The sequence below is a fragment of the Oncorhynchus clarkii genome, chromosome 15 (genome assembly GCF_045791955.1).
Source record: "Oncorhynchus clarkii lewisi isolate Uvic-CL-2024 chromosome 15, UVic_Ocla_1.0, whole genome shotgun sequence".
NCBI classification, from domain to species: Eukaryota; Metazoa; Chordata; class Actinopteri; order Salmoniformes; family Salmonidae; genus Oncorhynchus; species Oncorhynchus clarkii.
The window spans coordinates 16,091,902-16,116,854 of NC_092161.1; the positions used below are offsets into that span (position 1 = coordinate 16,091,902).

Sequence of the window (24,953 nt, forward strand, 5' to 3'; positions counted from 1 at the left end):
TCATCTCAAGGATGATCAATGGAAACAGGATGCACCTGAGCTCAATATTAAGTCTCATATCAAAGGGTCTGAATACTTATGTAAATAAGGTACGTTTTATTTTTATTAGATTTGCAAACATGTCTAAACCTGTTTTCGCTATGTCATTATGGAGTATTGTGTGTAGATTGAGGATTTATTTTTATTTAATCCTATTTTAGAATAAGGCTGTAGCGGAAAAGGGGTCTAAATACTTTCTGAAGGCCCTGTATAATACACCAAATAGTGTATTCCTCATGGACGTTGCCCCGACAACCATTCATTTTGCACGACTGTATACCACGGTACAGGATGCATCAGTCACTTTTATACAGTGTGTGTGTTTGCATACGGAAAATGAATGAATAAAACCGTCAGGTATAAAGCACAATTACTTTTATTAGACGTGGGGAAAAAAAGTATCCCAGTTTTCATCAGATACTTGATTGAGTGCGAAAAATATGAATTACAGAAAAAGAGGGACCTAAATGAAAAACAGATAAATAAAGCAATAGGCAATGATGCTGACAGCATCAGAGGTGGTTAAAGACGGATGCTGACAGCATCAGGTGTATTTGTAAAATGATGCTGACAGCATCAGAAGTGTTTATAGAAGGATAACTCCACAGTAACATCGAGACCGATGTATAAAATGTATGTCAAACAAAAAACAATGATTGCCAAGTTAAACTAATGATACAGGTCTGCACAAGGACTACTTTTAACAATTTCCACAGAACATTTGACAAAAAGACATTTACTTGAAGAACAGTGCAGATGTCAAGTTTGGTAACAGAACGACAGTTTGTGCTGTTTGAGCCGTCATTCTGTTACCAAACTTTGCATCTGCACTGCCCCATTTCCACTGGCCCTCCACCTGGTCCTCCTGCCCCATTTCCACTGGCCCTCTACCTGGTCCTCCTGCCCCATTTCCACTGGCCCTCCACTTGGTCCTCCTGCCCCATTTCCACTGGCCCTCCACCTGGTCCTCCTGCCCCATTTCCACTGGCCCTCCACCTGGTCCTCCTGCCCCATTTCCACTGGCCCTCCACCTGGTCCTCCTGCCCCATTTCCACTGGCCTTCCACCTGGTCCTCCTGCCCCATTTCCACTGGCCCTCCACCTGGTCCTCCTGCCCCATGTCCACTGGCCCTCTACCTGGTCCTCCTGCCCCTCCACCTGGTCCTCCTGACCCATTTCCACTGGCCCTCCACCTGGTCCTCCTGCCCCATTTCCACTGGCCCTCTACCTGGTCCTCCTGCCCCATTTCCACTGGCCCTCTACCTGGTCCTCCTGCCCCGTTTCCACTGGCCCTCTACCTGGTCCTCCTGCCCCATTTCCACTGGCCCTCTACCTGGTCCTCCTGCCCCATTTCCACTGGCCCTCCACCTGGTCCTCCTGCCCCATTTCCACTGGCCCTCTACCTGGTCCTCCTGCCCCATTTCCACTGGCCCTCCTGCCCCATTTCCACTGGCCCTCTACCTGGTCCTCCTGCCCCATTACCACTGGCCCTCTACCTTGTCCTCCTGCCCCATTTCCACTTGCCCTCTACCTGGTCCTCCTGCCCCATTTCCACTGGCCCTCTACCTAGTGCTCCTGCACCCTTTTTCCACTAGCCCTTCACCTGGTCGGCCTGCCACCTGATCCTCCTGCCCCCTTTCCACTGGCCCTCCACCTGCCCCCTTTCCACTGGCCCTCTACCTGGTCCTCCTGGCCCTCTACCTGGTCCTCCTGGCCCCTTTCCACTGGCCCTCCACACCCCTTCACCTGGTCCTCTTGCTCCCTCTATTGTCATATCTTTTTTATTTGTTGAGATGCCTATTTTGTTTTTATGGATGACTGCCACCCGCTGCAAAGCCAATTTCTCCTTGGAGTCCCCAAAATGCATCCTGACTGCCTGAAAGTAAATCACTGATCTGACTGGGTAGGTGAGTGCAATTAAACAGAAACTGTGCCTTCATCTAGCCACCTTTCAAACCAACAGAGTCTCCTCAAGGAAGGAGAGAAAAGGTCTCCCAACACTTTCACCTGGATCACGCCCTCCATTCCTCCCACCTTCTCCCCAGCCCCTCCCTGTCCCACCCTTAACTCTAAAACAAACCTATCCATCCCCCTCCCCGCTCATCCCCTTGCCTGGTCCTTCTAGTACTCTTTTCTTGAGGTGGTCCAGCTTGTCGCTGGCTAGCGCCCCCCTGAGGGCAGTGAAGAAGGCGTAGTAGTGGGCTGTGTTGTGGAGCATGAGCAGTACTCCAGCCAGCAGCTCATTGGTCACCAGAAGGTGGTGTAGGTACGCCCTCTGGTGGTTCCTGCAGCAGTAGCAGCCACACCCCTCCACCAGGGGACTGAAGTCCTCTCTGTACCTGGAGAGCAGAGGGTCACACACACACGGACAGACACACACCCAGAGTGACACACACGCGCACACAGATGAAACAGGAACACACACACACACATTCCTTAGAATAGAGTGAGAGGGACAGAGGCACACGTGCATACACCAACTGGCACAAACACTAATGGACACAAACCTATTATCTTTCAGGTTAATCTCAAAAGGAGTCATCTTGGTTTGGTCTTCTTGGGGATTATCGGTTCCATTCTTCTGACCTACAGCAGCTTCGGACTTGTCCAACTCCACAACTGCCAAAATACACACCAATCAAATCAATCCCTTTGGCCACACCCATTCAACTAGACCAATCTGATCCATTTACTAAACCCACACATTCCAAAGTCCATAGCAGTCAGATCATGTCCTAAAACCATACATCCTAAACCAATTATGGCCCATTGTGTTCCAATTTCACGATCTTCTCCTTTCCCACAAAGGAATATCAGTATTTGCTGTATTCAAGGCCCCGTCCACCAAAACCCACAAAAGCATCCCCCCCACACAAGGGAAATTCCTCACCCAACAGCTTCATTAAATTATTATCAGGCACTTCCATCTAAAGGTCAACTGAAGGGCAAACAGAATGATCCAGTCAGTGTGACAGAGAGAGTGCGAGCGAGAGTTAAAGGTGAAAATAAGAATGGAGAGAACAACAGGATGGGGGTGGGGCAAAGGAGGTGGGAAAATAGGTGAAAAATGGAGAGGAGAGAGAGCACGAGAGACAAGTCAGGTCAGGAGGGAATGATAGTAAAGAGAGGGAAGATGAGTTTGACAGATGGAAGGAGAGAGGGGGCAAAAGGGATGGAGGGAGAGTGAATAGAAGGAGTGATCTGAAGAGCAAGGGAGGATAGCGAGAAGGAGAGAGAGAGGGCAAGGATGGCAGGTGGTAAGGCTGTGACACCACCTCTCCACAGAGCCCTCTAATTAGCTGAGGGGGGATTTGGATGCTGTCTCCTCATTCGCTGATGGACCCCAGTCCTGTCCTAACACTCACCTCCAGTGAACCTCGTTACACTCCCCCGTGCAGAATCGATTAGTGCTATCTGATACTTAAATCGGTCTGATCCTCAACTTCTGAATCTGTTACTTTGGCCTGATATAAAAACTTTTACAGTTCTCAAATGGAAAACCTTGCGGGAGGCTTCAATTTCCCTCAGGAACACTTTAATCATATTGTGTTTTCTTTTCCTTTATCAGAGATTAACGGCAGGGCATGATTTAATTGTTATCGGTTTACTGGGTAACAGTGAGATCGTTCATTGATTTAATTTCACCATCTGACCCGTTGGGTTTGTATCTCCACCCATTTATTTGATTTAACCGAGGGCTAGAAAACACATACGGCATCTTATCCCCACAAACAAACACACACGTCTCTATTTATCTTGTTCACACACACAGCAAGGGACACAATTATAAAGAAAGACACTTTATCATATTCACACAGTAATTAAAAAACACACACTCGCTGGTCTTTGCTGCCATAATGCTCAGTGGTATTGAACTGGAAGCTGGTTGGGAACAAAGTTTGTTGATTAATTCATGATGTTAAGCCAAAGAAGCCTCTGTTCAACAGAGAGATCTGTCTACAGTGGCAGACGGATCTGAGTGAATTACAGACTGCTGTACTCTGCTGGACTCCCTGCGGTGAGGGAAAGCCCAACGCCCCATGACTCTTAACTTCAAAATCCTCCTCATCATCATACTGATTAACATCAATTATCTTCAACAGCGTGATCACAGCCTTCGCCCATGAGAGCCCACTGTAATGTTTAATCATGTACAGTGCCTTGCAAAAGTATTAAGTTGGCGGTTTCCCTATTTTGTTGCATGATATCCTGTAATTTAAATTGATTTTTATTTGGATTTCATGTAATAGACATACACGAAATAGTCCAAATTGGTGAAGTGAAAAGCATAAAATAAAACACAGAAAAGTGGTGTGTGCATATGTATTCACCCCCTTTGAAGCCCCTAAATAAGATCTGGTGCAACCAATTACCTTCAGAAGTCACATAATTAGAACTACCCATCCCGGATCTGGGAGAATTGTCATCAACTACACTAATTAGCATATCGCAACGGTCAAAAAAATATTACTAGAAAATATTCATATTCATGAAATCACAAGTGAAATATAGTGAAACACAGCTTAGCCTTTTGTTAATCACCCTGTCATCTCAGATTTTGAAATTATGCTTTACAGCCAAAGCAAGACAAGCGTTTGTGTAAGTTTATCGATAGCCTAGCATAGCATTATGTCCAGCTAGCAGCAGGAAGCTTGGTCACGAAAATCAGAAAAGCAATCAAATTAAATCGTGTACCTTTGATGAGCTTCGGATATTTTCACTCACGAGACTCCGAGTTAGACAGCAAATGTTCCTTTTGTTCCATAAAGATTATTTTTATAGCCGAAATACCTCAGTTTCTTGTCCACGTTTTGTTGAAATCCACCGGAAATTACGGTCACGACAACGCCGAAAAAAACTCCAAATTAGATCCATAATATCGACAGAAACATGGCAAATGTTTTTTATAATCAATCCTCAAGGTGTTTTTCAAATATCTATTCGATAATATCAACCGGGACAATAGGCTTTTCAGTAGGAGCGAGAGGAACAATGGCCGCCTTTGTCTATTACGCACAAATCACTCCGAGAGCAACCAACAGACCACTGACGCAATGTTGTCGTTCACGCTAATTTTTCTAAATAAAAGCCTGCAACTATGTCTAGTGGCTGTAGACACATTAGGGAAGCCATAGAAAAAGGAATCTGGTTGATATCCCTTTCAATGGGCAATAGGGATGCATAGGAACAAAATAAGAGAGTCACTTCCTGATTGGATTTTTCTTTCCTTCGCCTGCAATATCAGTTCTGTTATACTCAGACAATATTTTGACAGTTTTGGAAACTTTAGAGTGTTTTCTATCCTAAGCTGTCAATTATATGCATATTCTAGCATCTGGTCCTGAGAAATAGCCCGTTTACTTTGGGAACGTTATTTTTCCAAAAATGAAAATAGTGCCCCCTAGTTTCAAGAAGTTAAATAAAGTCCACATGTGTGCAATCTAAGTGTCACATGATCTCAGAATATATACATACACCTGTTCTGAAAGGCCAAAGAGTCTGCAACATCACTAAGCAAGGTACACCACCAAGCAAGCGGCACCATGAAGACTAGTGGTCGACCGATTATGATTTTTCAACGCCGATACCGATTATTGGAGGACCAAAAAAGCCGATACCGATTAATCGGACAATTTTTTTCAAATAGATTTGTAATAATGACAATTACAACAATACTGAATGAACACTTATTTTAACTTAATATAATACATCAATAAAATCAATTTAGCCTCAAGTAAATAATGAAACATGTTCAATTTGGTTTAAATAATGCGAAAACAAAGTGTTGGAGAAGAAAGTAAAAGTGCAATATGTGCTATGTAAAAAGCTAACGTTTCAGTTCCTTGCTCAGAACATGAGAACATATGAAAGCTGGTGGTTCCTTTTAACAAGAGTCTTCAATATTCCCAGGTAAGAAGTTTTAGGTTGTATTTATTATAGGACTATTTCCCTCTATACCATTTGTATTTCAGTAACCTTTGACTATTGGATGTTCTTATAGGCACTTTAGTATTGCCAGTGTAACAGTATAGCTTCCGTCTCTCTCCTCCCTGGGCTCGAACCAGCAACACAACGACAACAGCCACCCTCGAAGCAGCGTTACCCATGCAGAGCAAGGGAAACAACCACTGCAAGGCTCAGAGCGAGTGGCGTTTGAAACGCTATTAGCACGCGCTAACTAGCTAGCCATTTCACTTCGGTTACACCAGCCTCATCTCGGGAGTTGATAGGCTTGAAGTCATAAACAGCGCAATGCTTGACGCACAACGAAGAGCTGCTGGCAAAACGCAAAGAAAGTGCTGTTTGAATGAATGTTTACGCGCCTGCTTCTGCCTACCACCGCTCAGTCAGATACTTAAGATACTTGTATGCTCAGTCAGATTATATGCAACGCAGGACACGCTAGATAATATCTAGTAATATCATCAACCATGTGTAGTTAACTAGTGATTATGATTGATTGTTTTTTATAAAATAGGTTTAATGCTAGCTAGCAACTTACCTTGGCTTACTGCATTCGCGTAACAGGCAGTCTCCTTGTGGAGTGCAACGAGAGAGAGGCAGGTCGTTATTGCGTTGGACTAGTTAACTGTAAGGTTGCAAGATTGGATCCCCTGAGCTGACAAGGTGAAAATCTGTCGTTCTGCCCCCGAACGAGGCAGTTAACCCACCGTTCCTAGGCTGTCATTTAAAATAAGAATGTGTTCTTAACTGACTTGCCTAGTTAAATAAAAGGTATATAATAAAAAATAATAAAAATCAGCAAATCGGCGCCCAAAAATAGAGATTTCCAATTGTTATGAAAACCTGAAATCGGCCCTAATTAGTCGGCCATTCCGATTAAATCGGTCAACCTCTAATGAAGACCAAGGAGCTATCCAAACAGGTCAGGGACAAAGTTGTGGAGAAGTACAGATCAGGGTTGGGTAACAACAAAATATCTGAAACTTTGAACATCCCATGGAGCCCCATTAAATCCCTTATTAAAAAATTTTAAGAATATGGCACCACAACAAACCTGCCAAGAGAGGGCCGCCCACCAAAACTCACTGACCAGGCAAGGAGGGCATTAATCAGAGAGGCAACAAAGATACCAAAGATAACCCTGAAGGAGCTGCAAGGCGCCACAGTGGAGATTGGAGTATCTGTCCATAGGACCATTTTAAGCTGTACACTCCACAGAGCTGGGCTTTACAGAAGAGTGGCCAGAAAAAAAGCCATTGCTTAAAGAAAAAAATAAGCAAACACGTTTGGTGTTTGTCAAAAGGCATGTGGGAGACTCCCCAAACATATGGAAGAAGATACCCTGGTCAGATGAGACTAAAATTGAGCTTTTTGGCCATCAAGGAAAACGCTATGTCTGGCGCAAACCCAATACCTCTCATCACACCTCTCATCCAGCAGGACAATGACCCAAAGCATACTGCTAAAACACTTGAGTGGTTTAAGGGGAAACATTTAAATGTCTTGGAATGGCCTAGTCAAAGCCCAGACCTCAATCTAATTGAGAACCTGTGTTATGACTTCGATTGCTGTACCTCAAACTTGAAGAACCCATAAAATTTGAAGGAGCTGGAGCAGTTCTGCCTTGAAGAATGGACAAAAATCCCAGTGGCTAGATGTGCCAAGCTTATAGAGACATAAACCAAGAGACTTGCAGCTGTAGTTGCTGCAAAAAAGGTGTCTCTACAAAGTATTGACTTTGGGGGGGGGGGTGAATAGATGCACACTCAAGTAAAAAAAATTAAAAGTATTATTTCTTGTTGGTTTCATAATAATAAATATTTTGCATCTTCAAAGTAGTAGGCATGTTGTGTAAATCAAATGATACAAACCCCCCAAAAATGTATTTTAATTCCAGGTTGTAAGGCAACAAAATAAGAAAAATGGCAAAGGGGGTGAATACTTCGCAAGCCACTGTACATTTTCAAATCAATGCAACGAGCGTACTGGGATTAGTATCAATCCCACACAAATCAATAACATAACGTCAAAGACGTCATTTTAACACTGTCTGTCACGTTAGTCACTGACCCCATCACACACACGACGAGTCCGACACGGGTTCTGAAAGGTCCGGATAGGCATAACAATATAATGCTACAGGCTTAGGCAGACCTACAATCAGGCCCAGAGGACGTTTCTCCTTCATGACAACACCTGTCCAGTTTTTCAGAGCTGTAACCACTGTAGCAAAACAAGGTAGTGAAAGGGGCTGAAGGGCCAAATGGAGCGGGTCCATGGTTCTGACAGTACTGCATCACAGCGGTCTGTGTGGAGCGTGCCCATGGTTCTGACAGTACTGTATCACAGCTGTCTGTGTGGAGCGTGTCCATGGTTCTGACAGTACTGCATCACAGCTGTCTGTGTGGAGCGTGCCCATGGTTCTGACAGTACTGCATCACAGCTGTCTTTGTGGAGTGTGCCCATGGTTCTGACAGTACTGTATCACAGCTGTCTGTGTGGAGCGTGTCCATGGTTCTGACAGTACTGCATCACAGCTGTCAGTGGCCATGGTTCTGACAGTACTGCATCACAGCTGTCAGTGGCCATGGTTCTGACAGTACTGCATCACAGCTGTCAGTGGCCATGGTTCTGATAGTACTGCATCACAGCTGTCAGTGGCCATGGTTCTGACAGTACTGCATCACAGCTGTCAGTGGCCATGGTTCTGACAGTACTGCATCACAGCTGTCAGTGGCCATGGTTCTGACAGTACTGCATCACAGCTGTCTTTGTGGAGCGTGCCCATGGTTCTGACAGTACTGTATCACAGCTGTCTGTGTGGAGCGTGTCCATGGTTCTGACAGTACTGCATCACAGCTGTCAGTGGCCATGGTTCTGACAGTACTGCATCACAGCTGTCAGTGGCCATGGTTCTGACAGTACTGCATCACAGCTGTCAGTGGCCATGGTTCTGATAGTACTTTATCACAGCTGTCAGTGGCCATGGTTCTGACAGTACTGCATCACAGCTGTCAGTGGCCATGGTTCTGACAGTACTGCATCACAGCTGTCAGTGGCCATGGTTCTGACAGTACTGCATCACAGCTGTCAGTGGCCATGGTTCTGACAGTACTGCATCACAGCTGTCTGTGTGGAGCAGGTCCATGGTTCTGACAGTACTGCATCACAGCTGTCAGTGGCCATGGTTCTGACAGTACTGCATCACAGCTGTCAGTGGTCATGGTTCTGACAGTACTGTATCACAGCTGTCAGTGGCCATGGTTCTGACAGTACTGCATCACAGCAGCTGTCTGTGTGGAGCTGGTCCATGGTTCTGACAGTACTGCATCACAGCTGTCAGTGGCCATGGTTCTGACAGTACTGCATCACAGCTGTCAGTGGCCATGGTTCTGACAGTACTGCATCACAGCTGTCAGTGGTCATGGTTCTGACAGTACTGCATCACAGCTGTCTGTGTGGAGCGGGTCCATGGTTCTGACAGTACTGCATCACAGCTGTCAGTGGCCATGGTTCTGACAGTACTGCATCACAGCAGCTGTCTGTGTGGAGCGGGTCCATGGTTCTGACAGTACTGCATCACAGCAGCTGTCTGTGTGGAGCGGGTCCATGGTTCTGACAGTACTGCATCACAGCTGTCAGTGGTCATGGTCATGACAGTACTGCATCACAGCAGCTGTCTATGTGGAGCGGGTCCATGGTTCTGACAGCACTGTATCACACCTGTCTGTGTGGAGCGGGCCCATGGTTCTGACAGTACTGCATCACAGCTGTCAATGTGTTCTCAACACATCACAAGTAGCCAGCAGAATGAAAATAATTGAATTGGGTGGCATCTGATGCACCCCCATTTGTTTAAGTCATTCAAGTAGCTGGTCACAAAGGGTTAGTAGTCAGCTATTTGGTGCTTATGGAACACACAGACCTGTTGGGGGTACCTGTACACCTGTACCTGCTGCCTCTGGGTCAGTGGTGATGTTGAAAGGGAAGGTGAGAGCACAGCCTCGCTCGGTCACCTGGAAGGGGAAGAAGCTCTCAAACAGGTCCACTCCCGCCTCCACGCACGCCAGCACCTCGTCTGGCCGCCCCACACCCTGCAGCAGCCTGACAAACAGAAAGAGAGAGGCAGGCGGGCAAACAGACAGAAACGTATTACACTGTTGATCAATGATTGAATTACCAGACAAACTGAAAGACTCTTACCCATCTCTCTTATCAGTGTTATCCCTGAAGCACTACAGATGCAGCATCTCTCTCTCTTGCTCACACACACACAAAAATCAATACAAAAACTGAACATCCATACACAGAACACATGCATGCTCATAGCAGACAGAAAAAAACAGATTGCACCCCCCCCCCCCATCTTCCTGAAACCCATTCCCCCCTTAACCCACCTCAGTCTCAAAATCACTCACTTTTCCCCCTCACCCTCTCTACTCCACTGCCTCGAGTTTCCAGGGCCAAACTAATTTACCATCCCATAATGATGGCCAGGGGTAGGGAGTGGATCTCCCAGCACCACCACAACCCAGGGGCAGGCTGACCCAGCACAGGCCCGATGGAGCCTCTTTTCATTATGGAAACGCAGTACGGCCCAAAGGGAGCGTCTGGGGGTCTCTGATACCACCTGCAGCACCACTGTCTCTCTCCACTACTCCTTCTCCACCCTAGAGCCCCAGTCGGCTCCCTCACCTCCAGGGCAAGGAGGAATAGGACAGAGGTCTCCCCACCACCGGGGCACTGGGAAGCAGGCTGAGTTCAGTGGGGAGTCTACTCTCTAGCCAGACCAGTATTCCCAGTGCAGCTGGAAGCAGAGTGGGAATGGGGTTGCCATGGCTCCCAGGAGGGAAGGCAGGGGTTGCCATGGTTTCCTGGAGATTCTGAGTGAGCATTATGAGCGCAGAGTGATGGAAGGACAGAGGGAGGGGTGTCCGTCTTCCTCTTAATCTCCCACTGTGAGTAACAGCAGTCCACTAGGGGGTTTTAGGGTTGAGTGTGTGTGGGGTAGAATTTAATAATAGTGTAGAATATGGGGGGTGTGGGTCGCTGTGTTTTCACCAGGGGTTGGAATTGAAATTATTTTTCAAAACATTTTGTTCGTTAAGTTCCGTTCCACTGTTCCGACCTGCAAAATAAAGTCCAGAACCAGTACGTACCGGTTATATCATTTCTTTGCTACATTAGCTCAACCTTAAATTACTTCACCAATCAGTTTGGACAGAGCAGCTTGCTATAAGCGGGCAAGTTATAGTTTGGACAGACAAGTGTAGGGCGCGAGATACGACTGAAATTTTGAAGGTGGGGAGAGGGCGAGAGAGGGTGGACGAGGGCATTGTTATGACATGTATTATCTGAACTAGGCCCACAGAAATATACCTAAGAAGTGGCGGCTTCTATGAAGGAATGTCTTTACACTGCAGACACTTGGCTTGGTGTTGGAATAAGGTCGCTAACAAGTTTGTGTGTGCACAGCGGCACAAGAATTAAAAACACGTCTTACCTTTTCGTAGTTAATAAATCCAATGTGAAACGTGATAACTATTGCATCCGTAACTAGCATGGAAAAAGTTAATACATTTTTCTCTAATTAAAAATCTCTCCCTAATTTCAGAATCACACTTGTAACGTCAGTAGGCTACCTTGGCCTAAGCTTCGGCGGGGGGAGGGGCAGGTAGCCTAAACACGCACTGACAAAGAATTTCAGCTGGCAGGCAGACACTGGAACACGTTTCTGAGTGATGGACTGAGGGCTTTGCATAGGCGCCGTGTTGCGTTTGTTTTGGTGAAACTGACAAAATGCCTGGAATGTAAGTTATTAATCTGTTCTCATGCTTTTAAAATAGCGGTTCTGTTCCAGAACAGTATAGATCACTTTTCTTCCTGGTTCTGATTCTGTTGCTCTAAAAATGTGGTTGGTTTTCACAGGTGTCACATGATCACTCAATTAGAGCCATTACTTGGTCAGTCAGTCCTCTCTCCTCACTTGGTCCCTGCTGTACATTCTAAAATTGGTCTGAGTGGAGAGAGAGAAGAGCCAGACAGCAGATGAGACAAAGAGGAGTGGAGAGAGGGAATAGACAGACTGGAACAGAGGAGAGAGGAGTGGAGAGGGAGATAATTAAAAAGTGTTAAAGGAGGTATGGATTGTTTTTGAAGAGTATCCTGCTTTGGGGGGGTGGAGTGAGGGAAGGAGAAACACAAATAATTGGTGCTGTAAGGGGAGGAGGAGTGAGTCAGGGAAGAAGAGAGAGTGGGATGGGATGAAGGTGCATTCATATTTAGGGTTTATGGGCGTGTAGGTGTAGACAGGGTGAGTAAGAAGGGTAAAAGCTGGCAACTGGAGCTGGTGTGGAGGGGCAGAGACTGGAGCTGGTGTGGAGAGACTTCGCTAGCAGGAGCGTATGAAGTGTTAATGGGCAGGGTTGCCAACTCGGTAGCTTTGATCTATGTTATTGTGACATTTCAGATTCCTGCCAGCAACTTTTCTTCCCTCTGAAAAAGATTAGCAACATATTCAGATACTTTTTTTTAAGGCAGCCTCAGTTTTTCCTCTGAGAGATGTTGATAGATTTACCAACTAACTTTTACTGCCGTGAAGCAGCCGAAAAGAGGGAGAGAGAGAGTGGGAGAGAGCAGCTGCCTGAGGCAGAGCTGCAGCACACACACAATGTGCTGACAAAAAGCACATTGTTCTGTTTTGACAGTTTAGTCATAATAAACAAAACATAGTGGGATATGTCATTCCTGCCAATGCCCCCTACAGAGGGAGCTCTTATGTCACAAGCTATAGACCCCTTTCCAGTACACGACACACTGATGTCACGCACAGATGCGAGCAACTCTTGGCTGCAGTGAGGGAGTCATCGCCATCTGCGCCCATTCAAAAGATTTACGTTTTTATTACGTTTTATTACTTACTATAACAAAATAACCTTTTGGGGTTCTCACATGATTAAAATGTTTTGATTATTGCTTGAACATAAGCTAAGATTATATTTGGTTGTTATCTTCGCAAAATAACTATTTTGGATGCAGCATTTGTTAGCTAAAATGCTAAAGCTCAATGACATTGGCTGTAACAAAAGCTAGCCAATGTGTTTTTTAAGTATAATTCAGTTGATTTGCGATTATGATGCAAACATTATACACTGCTCAAAAAAATAAAGGGAACACTTAACTTCTTGCGACTCTCAAACCCGGATCCGGGAGCGTAATCATCGACTCAAACGAATTAGCATAACGCAGCGGACATAAATACCCCTAGAAAATCTTCCTATTCATGAAAATCACAAATGAAATATATTGAGACACAGCTCAGCCTTTTGTTAATCACACTGTCATCTCAGATTTTCAAAATATGCTTTACAGCCAGCGCTAGACAAGCATTTGTGTAAGTTTATCATGGCATAATGCTATGCTAGGCTCTACTAGCAGCAGGCAACATTTTCACGAAAATAAGAAAAGCAATCAAATTAAATCATTTACCTTTGAAGAACTTCGGATGTTTTCACTCACGAGACTCCCAGTTAGATAGCAAATGTTCCTTTTTTCAAAAAATATTATTTTTGTAGGCGAAATAGCTCCCGTTTGTTCTTCACGTTTGGCTGAGAAATCGACCGGAAAATGCGGTCACTACAACGCCAAACTTTTTTCCAAATTAGCTCCATAATATCGACAGAAACATGGCAAACGTTGTTTAGAATCAATCCTCAAGGTGTTTTTCACATATCTATTCGATAATATATCCGTCGGGACAATTGGTTTCTCATTAGAAGCGATTGGAATAATGGCTACCTCAGTACTTTACGCAAGATTTTCTGCGGGAGACATCCTGTGACCACTTGCTCAATGTGGTCCCTTACGGCTATTCTTCAACATAAATGCGTAAAAAGACGTCACAATGCTGTAGACACCTTGGGGAATACGTAGAAAGCGTAAGCTCATTCGTAGCCCATTCACAGCCATATAAGGAGTCATTGGCATGAAGCGCTTTTTAAAAAATGCGGCACTTCCTGATTGGATTTTTATCTGGGTTTCGCCTGTAACATCAGTTCTGTTGCACTCACAGACAATATCTTTGCAGTTTTGGAAACGTCAGAGTGTTTTCTATCCAAAGCTGTCAATTATATGCATAGTCGAGCATCTTGTCGTGACAAAATATCCTGTTTAAAACGGGAACGTTTTTTATCCAAAAATGAAAATACTGCCCCCTAGTCACAAAAGGGTACTTACAACACAATGTAACTCCAAGTAAATCACACTTCTGTGAAATCAAACTGTCCACTTAGGAAGCAACACTGATTGACAATAAATTGCACATGCTGTTGTGCAAATGGAATAGACAACAGGTGGAAATTATAGGCAATTAGCAAGACACCCCCAATAAAGGAGTGGTTCTGCAGGTGGTGACCACAGACCACTTCTCAGTTCCAATGCTTCCTGGCTGATGTTTTGGTCACTTTTGAATGCTGGCGGTGCTTTCACTCTAGTGGTAGCATGAGACGGAGTCTACAACCCACACAAGTGGCTCAGGTAGTGCAGCTCATCCAGAATGGCACATCAATGCGAGCTATGGCAAGAAGGTTTGCTGTGTCTGTCAGCGTAGTGTCCAGAGCATGGAGGCGCTACCAGGAGACAGGCCAGTACATCAGGAGACGTGGAGGAGGCCGTAGGAGGGCAACAACCAAGCAGCAGGACCGCTACCGCCGCCTTTGTGCAAGGAGGAGCAGGAGGAGCACTGCCAGAGCCCTGCAAAATGACCTCCAGCAGGCCACAAATGTAAATGTGTCTGCTCAAACGGTCAGAAACAGACTTCATGAGGGTGGTATGAGGGCCCGGCGTCCACAGGCGGGGGTTGTGCTTACAGCCCAACACAGTGCAGGACGTTTGTCATTTGCCAGAGAACACCAAGATTGGCAAATTTGCCACTGGAGCCCTGTGCTCTTCACAGATGAAAGCAGCTTCACACTGAGCACATGTGAGAGACGTGACAGAGTCTGGAGACTCTGTGGAGAACATTCTGCTGCCTGCAACATCCTCCAGCATGACCGGTTTGGCGGTGGGTCAGTCATGGTGTGGGGTGGCATTTCTTTGGGGGGCCGCACAGCCCTCCATGTGGTCGCCAGAGGTAGCCTGACTGCCATTAGGTACCGAGATGAGATCCTCAGACCCCTTGTGAGACCATATGCTGGTGTGGTTGGCCCTGGGTTCCTCCTAATGAAAGACAATGCTAGACCTCATGTGGCTGGAGTGTGTCAGCAGTTACTGCAAGAGGAAGGCATTGATGCTATGGACTGGCCCGCCCGTTCCCCAGACCTGAATCCAATTGAGCACATCTGGGACATCATGTCTTGCTCCATCCACCACGTTGCACCACAGACTGTCCAGGAGTTGGCGGATGCTTTAGTCCAGGTCTGGGAGGAGATCCCTCAGGAGACCATCCGCTATCTCATCAGGAGCATGCCCAGGCATGTAGGGAGGTCATACAGGCACGTGGAGGCCACACACACTACTGAGCCTAATTTTGACTTGTTTTAAGGACATTACATCAAATTTGGAACAGCCTGTAGTGTGGTTTTCCCTTTTAATTTTGAGTGTGACTCCAAATCCAGACCTCCATGGGTTGATAAATTTGATTTCCATTGATAATTTGTGTGATTTTGTTGTCAGCATATTGAACTATGTAAAGAAAAAAGTATTTAATAAGAATATTTCATTCATTGAGATCTAGGATGTGTTATTTTAGTGTTCCCTTTATTTTTTTGAGCAGTGTATTAAGCAGGACATTCATGCAAGCTTTAAAATCCAATTAAAATCCAAAAGTAGTGTGAAATACAGTCATAAGCAAATAAATAGGAACTATTAAGAACTCCCATTGCCCTTGTGCAACAACTTCTGCACATTGCCCTTGTGCAACTATTTTTTTCTAACACAGAAAGGGGTCTGTGATGCATCCATGTAGTGCCTATGAAGAGTTTTTGTATGCTATATAGCCTTTATAAGATTAACATTTGTTTACAGGTGGACCACACACACACACCTGGGTTTGTCCTCAGGCAGCTCCTTGATGACAGCGGTGATGAGCTGGGTCCGGAGGTGTGTCTCCATGGCTGCAGTATGGAGCCCGTCCAGACAGAATCCTCCTACTGGCCGCTTGGCCGTCTCCCTGGCCGACCGCACCCTCTCCTCCAGCACATCTCCTCCCTCCACCACCCCCAACACCTCCACCCCACTCAGCTCCTGGAGACCCCAGAGAACGAAAGACAGGGTTCATACACATTTTGACATGGAATTGTATGACTTTTCCATGACTTTTAACCAAATTTCCATGACCAACGATTGACGGCCTCTCTATGTACAGAAGGTATAAAAAAGTATGCGTAATGTGGTGTCGACACTGGGAGGCTGCTCTCTGATTCCATGAACCATCTCCTGTCTCTGAGCAAGGCACCTCGCACAAAGTAGATTACCTGTTAGGCAACTGTATAAAACATGTGGTCAACCCTCAGACTGGAGAGCTACTGGGTGTGCAGGCTTCTGATCAAGCCCTGCTCAAACACGTCAGAGACAGTTTATCAGGGTCGGTTGATCAGCTTACTTCTAAAGTGTAGTTTGCTAGAGGAGGACAAGAATAAAAGCCTGTACACCCATTGGCTATCCTGGAGGATGGTTGACCACCCTTGATGTAGAACATTGCAACCACATTTTTTTTTAAAGTAAGGTCACTCATTCAATATATTATAAATAAAGAATCCACACATTTTCTTCAGTCATATTTGGCTACCTTAGAAGTGTTTACTTTGCAGGCTGACTAGCATCTATTGAGTTACAATGCCTCAAACTGGATGCCCAAATCAACTGGAAGTATCTACAAAACAAGATCCACATAATCCAAAATAAATGGTACATCTCACAAATTTTCCTAATATTAAATGTTCCCGATTCACAAATTATTCTGATTCAGATGATTCAATTCAACGTGATTCAACCGAACCCCAACTAATACAATGGCAAAGTGAATTGTTTGTTTCAATAAAAAAATGATTGTTGACATGAATCATATAATTTGTTCAAAAAAGTAAATCAACTTTGCATTTATTTTTATTTAACTAGGCAAGTCAGTAATTTTTATATACATATATATTTTTTACAATGATGGCCTACCAAAAGCCCTCCTGTGGGGCTGGGGGATTAAAAATAAAATTAAAATATTGGACAAAACACACATGACAGTGTGGCCTTATTCACAAGTGTCATGACGTTGGCCTGGGGGTAGGTTTATGACAGTCATAAATACCTCTTCCCCCCTTTTTACTCTCTCTACCCTACTGATGTGACATTTGAAAAACCCTTGGTTAACATAGAGATTCTGGGAACATCAGAAGGTGGGGGGAAATTAACTATATTCTGGTAATCCAACCAATTGAACATATGTACTTAATGAATATGATGTCAGTTCGGTTGTCATCTGAGACATTCTCATCAATGATAGGATGACAAACTCTACAGTGGAAAGTCTGCACATTGTAGTTATCGGATTCACATGGAATTGTTGTTCAATTGAAATGTTTGAATATAAAATTATTGGTGAAGAGATTAAATGTAATTTTAGCTTCCAAATGAGAGATTTGGGTTTTCATAAGATTAGGGCTCTGCTCAATCAGTGGCCCGCCCCTGTGAAGAGACATGGGTTATAAAACTTTTCAAACACACCCTTCTCGCTCCACTATATAAAGCCTTGACGTAAATGTAAGCTCCTGTTCCAAGTATGTGAGGTCTGCAGCCTCTGCGTTAAAAGGACTAACATGTCAACTACAGAACTAAGCCAACCTCAGCATGAGCTTTGGTTGCGAATGGTATGAACTTAGAACTCTTATTCACTACAGAAGTGATACCTCCTAGCCGTTGAGTTAGCAACAGCAGCTGCAAACGTGGGCTAGGAAAGAACAGACAGAGTATCCCGTCGACCACACAATGACATTACCACAACGTATCCAATTTACCACCAGAGACATTCTTCAAAGGACTCGGTTGGGCAACACGGCCTTACATCTATCACCAACCTACCGAAATTGCAGCTCAGAGTAAATATTTATTACATTTTCCTTTCCCAAATGGCCGGTAATTTAGAATGCATAAGATACTGTATTTACGATAGCACAGCTTCTCCCTTTGTTCCTCAGTCTTCCCGCTCTTTCACTCAAACCCAGCCCCTTTTCTTTTGTGTAACCAGCTGTCATATCTGTTCTGTCCTGGGACGTTTTCCTTTATGACATAATTTGTAATCAAGGTATAATTCATTCTGTGTATATGTAATTATGTGTGATTAGTTGGGTATTTAGTAAATAAATAATTAAACCCAATTTTGTATTGCTGATTCAAATTGTTAGCCAGGGTTCGTGAAGATAACCGAGAATTTACAACTTTCAGATGAGACTGAATTAAGGTGACGATTAATATTGACTGCTATTGATGTAAAATATTACTAGGTCTTTAAGAGTTTATTCGGAAGATAACAGCTCTATAAATATTATTTTGTGGTGCCCCTGCTCTCTAGTTAATTACATTTACATGATTAGCTCAATCAGGTAATATTAATTACAGAGAAAGGATTTTATAGAATAGCATGTCATATCACTTAATCCGGCAAAGCCAAAGACACGACACAAGTGTCAGTGGTTTTTTGGGACATTGACATCTACGACCAGTAATATAACTTTTTGGACTTTTCGTCCGACCTTTCCGCTGGACTTGCCCGCGCCGCGTGAGTTTCGATTTATTTACTAAACGCGCTAAGAGAAGGTGGTGTTTGGACATAAAGGATGAACTTTATCGAACAAATCAAATCAAACATTTATTGTGGAACTGGGATGCCTGGGAGTGCATTTTGATGAAGATCAAAGGTGAGTGAATATTTATAATGCTATTTCTGACTAATGTTGACTACACAACATGGCGGATATTGCTTTGGGCTCTGAGCGCCGTACTCGAGATTATTGCATGGTATGCTTTTTCCGTAAAGTTTAAAAAAAATCTGACACAGTGGTTGCATTAAGGAGCAGTTTATCTAAAGTTACAATGTATTATTGTTGTATCTATTATCAATGTTTATTATGAGTATTTCTGTGAGTTGATGGGGCTCACTGCAAAATCACCGCATGTTTTGGAACTACTGAACATAACACGCCAATGTAAAATGAGATTTTTGGATTTAAATATACACTTTATCGAACATACAGGTATTGTGTAACATGAAGTCCTATGAGTGTCATCTGATGAAGATCATCAAAGGTTAGTGATGAATTTGATCTATATTTCTGCTCTCTTTGGCTGGAAAAATGGCTGTGATTTTCTGTGACTTGGTGGTGACCTAACATAATCGTTTCTGGAGCTTTCGCTGTAAAGCCTTTTTGAAATCAGACACTGTGGCTGGATTAATGAGAATTTTATCTTTAAAATGGTGCCTAATACTTGTATGTTTGAAAAATTTGATTTATGAGATTTCTGTTGTTTGAATTTGGCGTCCTGCAATTTCACTGGCTGTTGGCGAGGGGTTCCCGTTCCCAGACAGGTTTAAAGGCAGTCAACTTAGTGTATGTAAACTTCTGACCCACTATAATTGTGATACAGTGAATTATAAGTGAAATAATCTGTCTGTAAACAATTGTTGGAAAAATGACTTGTGTCGTGCACAAAGTAGATGTCCTAACCGACTTGCCAAAACTATTAACAAGAAATTTGTGGAGTGGTTGAAAAAAATAGTTTTAATGACTTTAACCTAAGTGTATGTAAACTTCCAACTGTATGTTTTGAATTGTCTACCTACCTAGTTAGTCTGTTCTCTATCACATTTTATAGGCCTACTACCTGCTGCTGCTGAATTGTCCGACTGTCTATCTCTCCTTGAGCAACAGCCCACTCGTCTCACACAAAACAGACACACTTTGTTATTCCGAACCTGGCTGATATATGTTTATTTGACTGTTAAAATATATAACTGTGAATAAATAAATTACATTAAACAGAAATGTAATTCATTCTATGACTTTTCCTAAACTTTTCAGATTTTTTTTTTAAAATTCAATGACTTTTCCAGGATTTTCATGACCGTACACACACTGGAAAGGGTGAGAGAGAGACAGATATTTTGACAGTAAAAGTAGCCCATGTGTGTACAGTATACTTATAAATGACTCCCACACCCCATGTAGGTGAAGCTTTTAATTGAATTCCTCTAATATTGGGAGCATCATCATGGCCTTGTGTGAGGCTACAGCAGCATCAGTCCCAGACAGACCTGTGTTTTGTGGTGGAGCAGCAGACACTCATCCAGGTGGGCCAGGGTGCGGTCCACTGACTTGCGGACCCTCTTGCGAGAAGTGTTGATCTGCCAAGTCTCTCCGTCTGCCATGCTCTGGTACAGGTCTGGCTGGACAGCCTTCTGAAGAGCCATGAACTTCGCAACCGTCAGCTCGATACGACCGCCACTGCCCCACACAGACACCGTCTGGAACAAACACAGACAGTGTTAGCACAGATGGAATAATGAGCCAGATAATTCACTGGATGTATAAATGTGAAGCATCCTCTTGGCGTTTCCTCTCAGTACCAAATATGGTGATGAGAGGAAGCACAGTGGCCGGAAGTGGGAGAAGGTGGAACAAGAAGGGTTTTGGCCGACATTCTGCACATTTCCTCACCGATAAAACATTTGATCTCAATAAAGTTCTGTTCCCAAAGCTATCTTGGTATACAGTGCCTTTGGAAAGTATTCAGCCACCTTGACTTTTCCCACATTTTGTTACATTACAGCCTTATTTTAAAATGGATTTTGCAGATGTATTACAAATTAAAAACACCTTACTTACATAAGTAATCAGAACCTTTGCTATGAGACTTAAAATTGATCTCAGGTGCATCCTGTTTCCATTGATCATCCTTGAGATGTATCTACAATTTGATTGGAGTAAACCTGTGGTAAATTCAATTGATTGGACATGATTTAGAAAGGCACTCACCTGTCGATATAAGGTCCCACAGTTGAAAGTGCATGTCAGAGCAAAAACCAAGCCATGAGGTGGAAGGAATTTTCCGTAGAGCTCCGAGACAGGAGTGTGTCGAGGCACAGTTCTGGGGAAGGGTACCAAAACATTTCTGCAGCATTGAAGGTACCCAAGAACACACCGGCCTCCCTCATTCTTAAATGGAAGAAGTTTGGAACCACCAAGACTCGTCCTAGAGCTGGCCGCCCGGCCAAACTGAGCAATCGGGGGAGAAGGGCCTTGGTCAGGGAGATGAACAAGAACCCAATGGTCACACTGACAGAGCTCTAGAGTTCCTCTATGAAGATGGGAGAACCTTCCAGAGGGACAACCATCTCTGCAGCACTCCACCAATCAGGCCTTTATGGTAGAGTGGCCAGACAGAAGCCACTCCTTAGTAAAAGGCCCGCTTGGAGTTTGCCAAAAGGCACCTAAAGGAGTCTTAGACCATGAGAAACAAGATTCTCTGGTCTGATGAATCCAAGATTGGCCTGAATGCCAAGTGTCACATCTGGAGGAAACCAGACACCATCCCTATGGTGGCAGCATCATGCAGTGGGGATGTTATTCAGTGGCAGGGACTGGGAGACCAGTCAGGATCAAGGCAAAGATGAACGGAGCAAAGTACAGAGAGATCCTTGATGAAAACCTGGTCCAGAGCACTCAGGATCTCAGACTGGGGTGACGGTTCACCATCCAACAGGACAACGACCGTAAGCACACAGAAAAGACAACGCAGGAGTGGCTTCGGGACAAGTCTCTGAATGTCCTTGAGTGGCCCAGACAGAGCCCGGACTTGAACCGGATCAAACATGTCTGGAGAGACCTGAAAATAGCTGTGCAATGACTCTCCCCATCCAACCGGACAGAGTATGAGAAGATCTGCAGAAGAATGGGAAAAACTACACAAATACAGGTGTGCCAAGCTTGTAGCGTCATACCCAAGAATACTTGAGGATGTAACCGCTGCCAAAGGTGCTTCAACAAAGTACTGAGTAAAGGGTCTCAATACTTATGTAAATGAAATATTTCCTGTTTTTGTATTTTTTAATTTTTTAAATACATTTGCAAACATTTAAAAAATAAAAGTTTTTGCTTTGTCATTGTGGGGTAGAGTTATGAGAAAAAAATGTAATACATTTTAGAATAAGGCTGTAACGTTATAATGTGGAAAAAGTAAAGGGGTCTGAATACTTTCTGAATGCACTGTAGTTATAACAATCTGTTGTTAGTGTCAACTCTGACACATACGCACACACAATCACACTTAACTCCCAGAAATGTAAAGCATTTAGACAGACACCAATGCTCAGTCTAAAATATATTTTTTGCTGGATAAGTAGAACCTCAATCATGACCTCTGACCTTGTTGGTGATGTGACCTGGGGGGCATGAGGTCGCAGGGTCGTGGAGGGAGCAGTACAACACTGTGTCATGAAGACCTGTGAAAGGTCAACCGCAGTATTAAAGCATGCATAACACTGCATTCATCCTACTGCAGAACAGACAGCACAGCCGGTCCAGTAGCATGAGTAAAAGACGCATCGACTAATAGTCTACACAGCAGCAGGAGGCAGATACATAGACTTGTTGGTAATGTCAGATAGTTAGTTAATTCTGTTAAATACACACTGGAAGCCATGCAAGAGAGGAGGCGTGGCCTTAGAGGCTAGCTGTGAGAGAAGATCAGAAGGTGACAAAACCAGAACCTAAACAAAAGCAACAAGCACTGGCAGGCGGTGGCACGCTCACTTTTAATTACCCAATCAGGTTACTCCCTCCCTGCCCGCCTCAAGATACAATGTAATAATTCCATGCGTGTGAACAAGTGCTGGGACGCTAATTACATTTTCTCATTTCAACTTGGCTTGCCCAGGGGCAGGAAACAGCTCAGTGGTGCCACACTACAGCCAGCCATCTCTGTTAGAGAGTGATGACTTTTGACTTTCCTACATAAGGACTGTTTCAAAGCCATTTGGGACTTATGAAGCATACATTCGGAGCTCTTAGAAAGGGCTAAGGCCGATTGTGCTTTTCAACACTGCACTTCTGCCTCATCCATTCAAATATTCAGCAACAAAGTGATGTACTTTTCTCTTTATGTCCAACTGCTTTCTAGTTAAGTTGAGACAAAAATGTATAGAAAGTTCTATACATGTGTTCATGTCAAAAACTAAAGACACTTTCACTTACATGAATGAAAGTTTGGTCACTCAGTAGAGCACGTCTAATATGATATGCTCTAAGCATATGAATGCATGACATGTTCGACTTTCCTACTGCACCGGCGCAGACAGTAGATGTAGTGAGGGGGTGGAACGTTCCAACAGGAATCTCTTTCAAAAACTTGGTAAATTACAAGGTTGCCAACAAACAACGCATACAAAGTTGTATAGGGGCAGAATAAGATACCGGGTAGGGCGTGGGCTATTTCATTAAGTTTTTCACTCTTTCCACACTCTGGTAGCCTATGGACAAACATTAAGAATAAGCTACGTGGTGAATTGATGCCTATTCGGCAGCTAGTTAGCTAGGTAAATTGAGCATGCTACTTTGTATCCGTTGCTTGTTGGCAACCTTGTACTTTACCAAGTTTTTGAAACAGATTCCTGTTGCATTGTTCCACAAATTATATCCACCCCTAGTGAGGCATAATATCAACAAGAATAGTCAGTGCCAACCTGCAAACTTCCTGACTCCCTCCTTGAACTCCTCCAATACTTCCTGGTGTTCCGCTCTAAAGGAAGTACACACAAAGCAAGTACTTTAAATACTATTTTGATGTGTGTGTTAGAGAGACAGGAAAAGAGTGTGCTAATGGAAGAGGCTCTCACAGTGTGTTCAGGGTGAGCTGTGTGACGGAGGGCAGGTTGTTCAGTGTGTGCAAAGTGTCCTGGGTGAGGTGTGGCACGGTGCCGCAGCGGGTGTACAGCAGGCACCCCGGCACCTCTAGGGAGTGCTGTCCTGCCCTGCCCAGTCCCGTCAGCACACCTAGACGACAGCCCTGCACTACCATGGACAGCTCCAATTTCATCCTGCCTGACAGACAGAGGAGCGAAACAAGGAGGATGGTGACAGATGATGAAAGAGTGGGCTTGTTTTACATCGATATTTTGACTGACTGATCTACAAATAATGAGTAGTAGATCGGTCAGTCAAAATATACCCACAATGCATCACAGATTTGATGCCCTCTAACACGCAAGTGTGAAATATGGAGTATTGACATTTGTGGTGCAAGTAGAAAGGTATATCATAAGCATATAATAGAACATAATATAAACGGATGATTCCAGTAATTAACAGATGTTTACGGTTTAAAATGTCTGTCCATACGTACTATGGCCAAAATGGGAAAACAACTGGCTAGCTTGACGATGTTGTTAGCATTCGCTATCACTACTGTAGCCAAATTCAGTGGCGTTTTTAATAGTCCAGCATAATAAATGTTTACATTTGTCTGATTTTCGAAAACCTAGACAAAGCTCAACAGGATAAAGTAACGTTTTCATATTTTCAAAACATAGTAATTGAACATTAAGCATCTTTCGCTTACCAGGAACCAAAGCACGTGAAACTATACGTCGCGAACTTATGAACGGCGCACGCACTCCAGTCACTTCCATTACACGTCATCATTTTCGGAGCTTGCAGAGAGAGGGTCGTCACTATTTAACAAATCCCCATTCATAATTATGGCTGAAGCCCGCCTATTTGTACAATTTATCTTATTAAAATCTGCTGCTGCCCCTAACCTAACCTTAAATTAAGACTAAAAAGCACATTTTAGTTTCCATAAATGTGTACGATATTTTGACTTTGTGGCGGTGATAAACTAGTGACAATTTGCAGAACTCTCGTTACAAAACATAATTTGCTGTTGAATAGACAGAGTGTGTGCATACAT

General features: G+C 44.0%; 1 protein-coding gene across 6 annotated transcripts; it reads right to left on the reverse strand.

Annotated features, from left to right (window-relative positions):
- Positions 1 to 397: 397 nt before the first annotated feature.
- On the reverse strand, positions 398 to 24,654 carry LOC139366958 (queuine tRNA-ribosyltransferase accessory subunit 2). 6 transcript variants are annotated; one of them, XM_071104760.1, is made up of 11 exons: positions 24,603 to 24,652; positions 23,881 to 24,085; positions 23,728 to 23,783; positions 22,412 to 22,488; positions 20,302 to 20,511; positions 16,045 to 16,244; positions 9,928 to 10,106; positions 2,546 to 2,657; positions 1,658 to 2,377; positions 1,337 to 1,534; positions 398 to 1,000 (listed from the first exon to the last, which is right to left on the reverse strand). In XM_071104760.1, the coding sequence occupies exons 2-9, from the start codon at positions 24,078 to 24,080 to the stop codon at positions 2,119 to 2,121; spliced, it is 1,293 nt and encodes a 430-aa protein (XP_070960861.1). In that variant the 5' UTR covers positions 24,081 to 24,085; positions 24,603 to 24,652; the 3' UTR covers positions 398 to 1,000; positions 1,337 to 1,534; positions 1,658 to 2,118. The 6 variants fall into 6 exon arrangements, with proteins under 6 accessions (XP_070960861.1, XP_070960863.1, XP_070960860.1 ...); XM_071104763.1 differs by having other exon boundaries at positions 399 to 1,000; positions 9,955 to 10,106; XM_071104762.1 differs by having other exon boundaries at positions 1,036 to 2,377; positions 9,955 to 10,106.
- Positions 24,655 to 24,953: the final 299 nt, after the last annotated feature.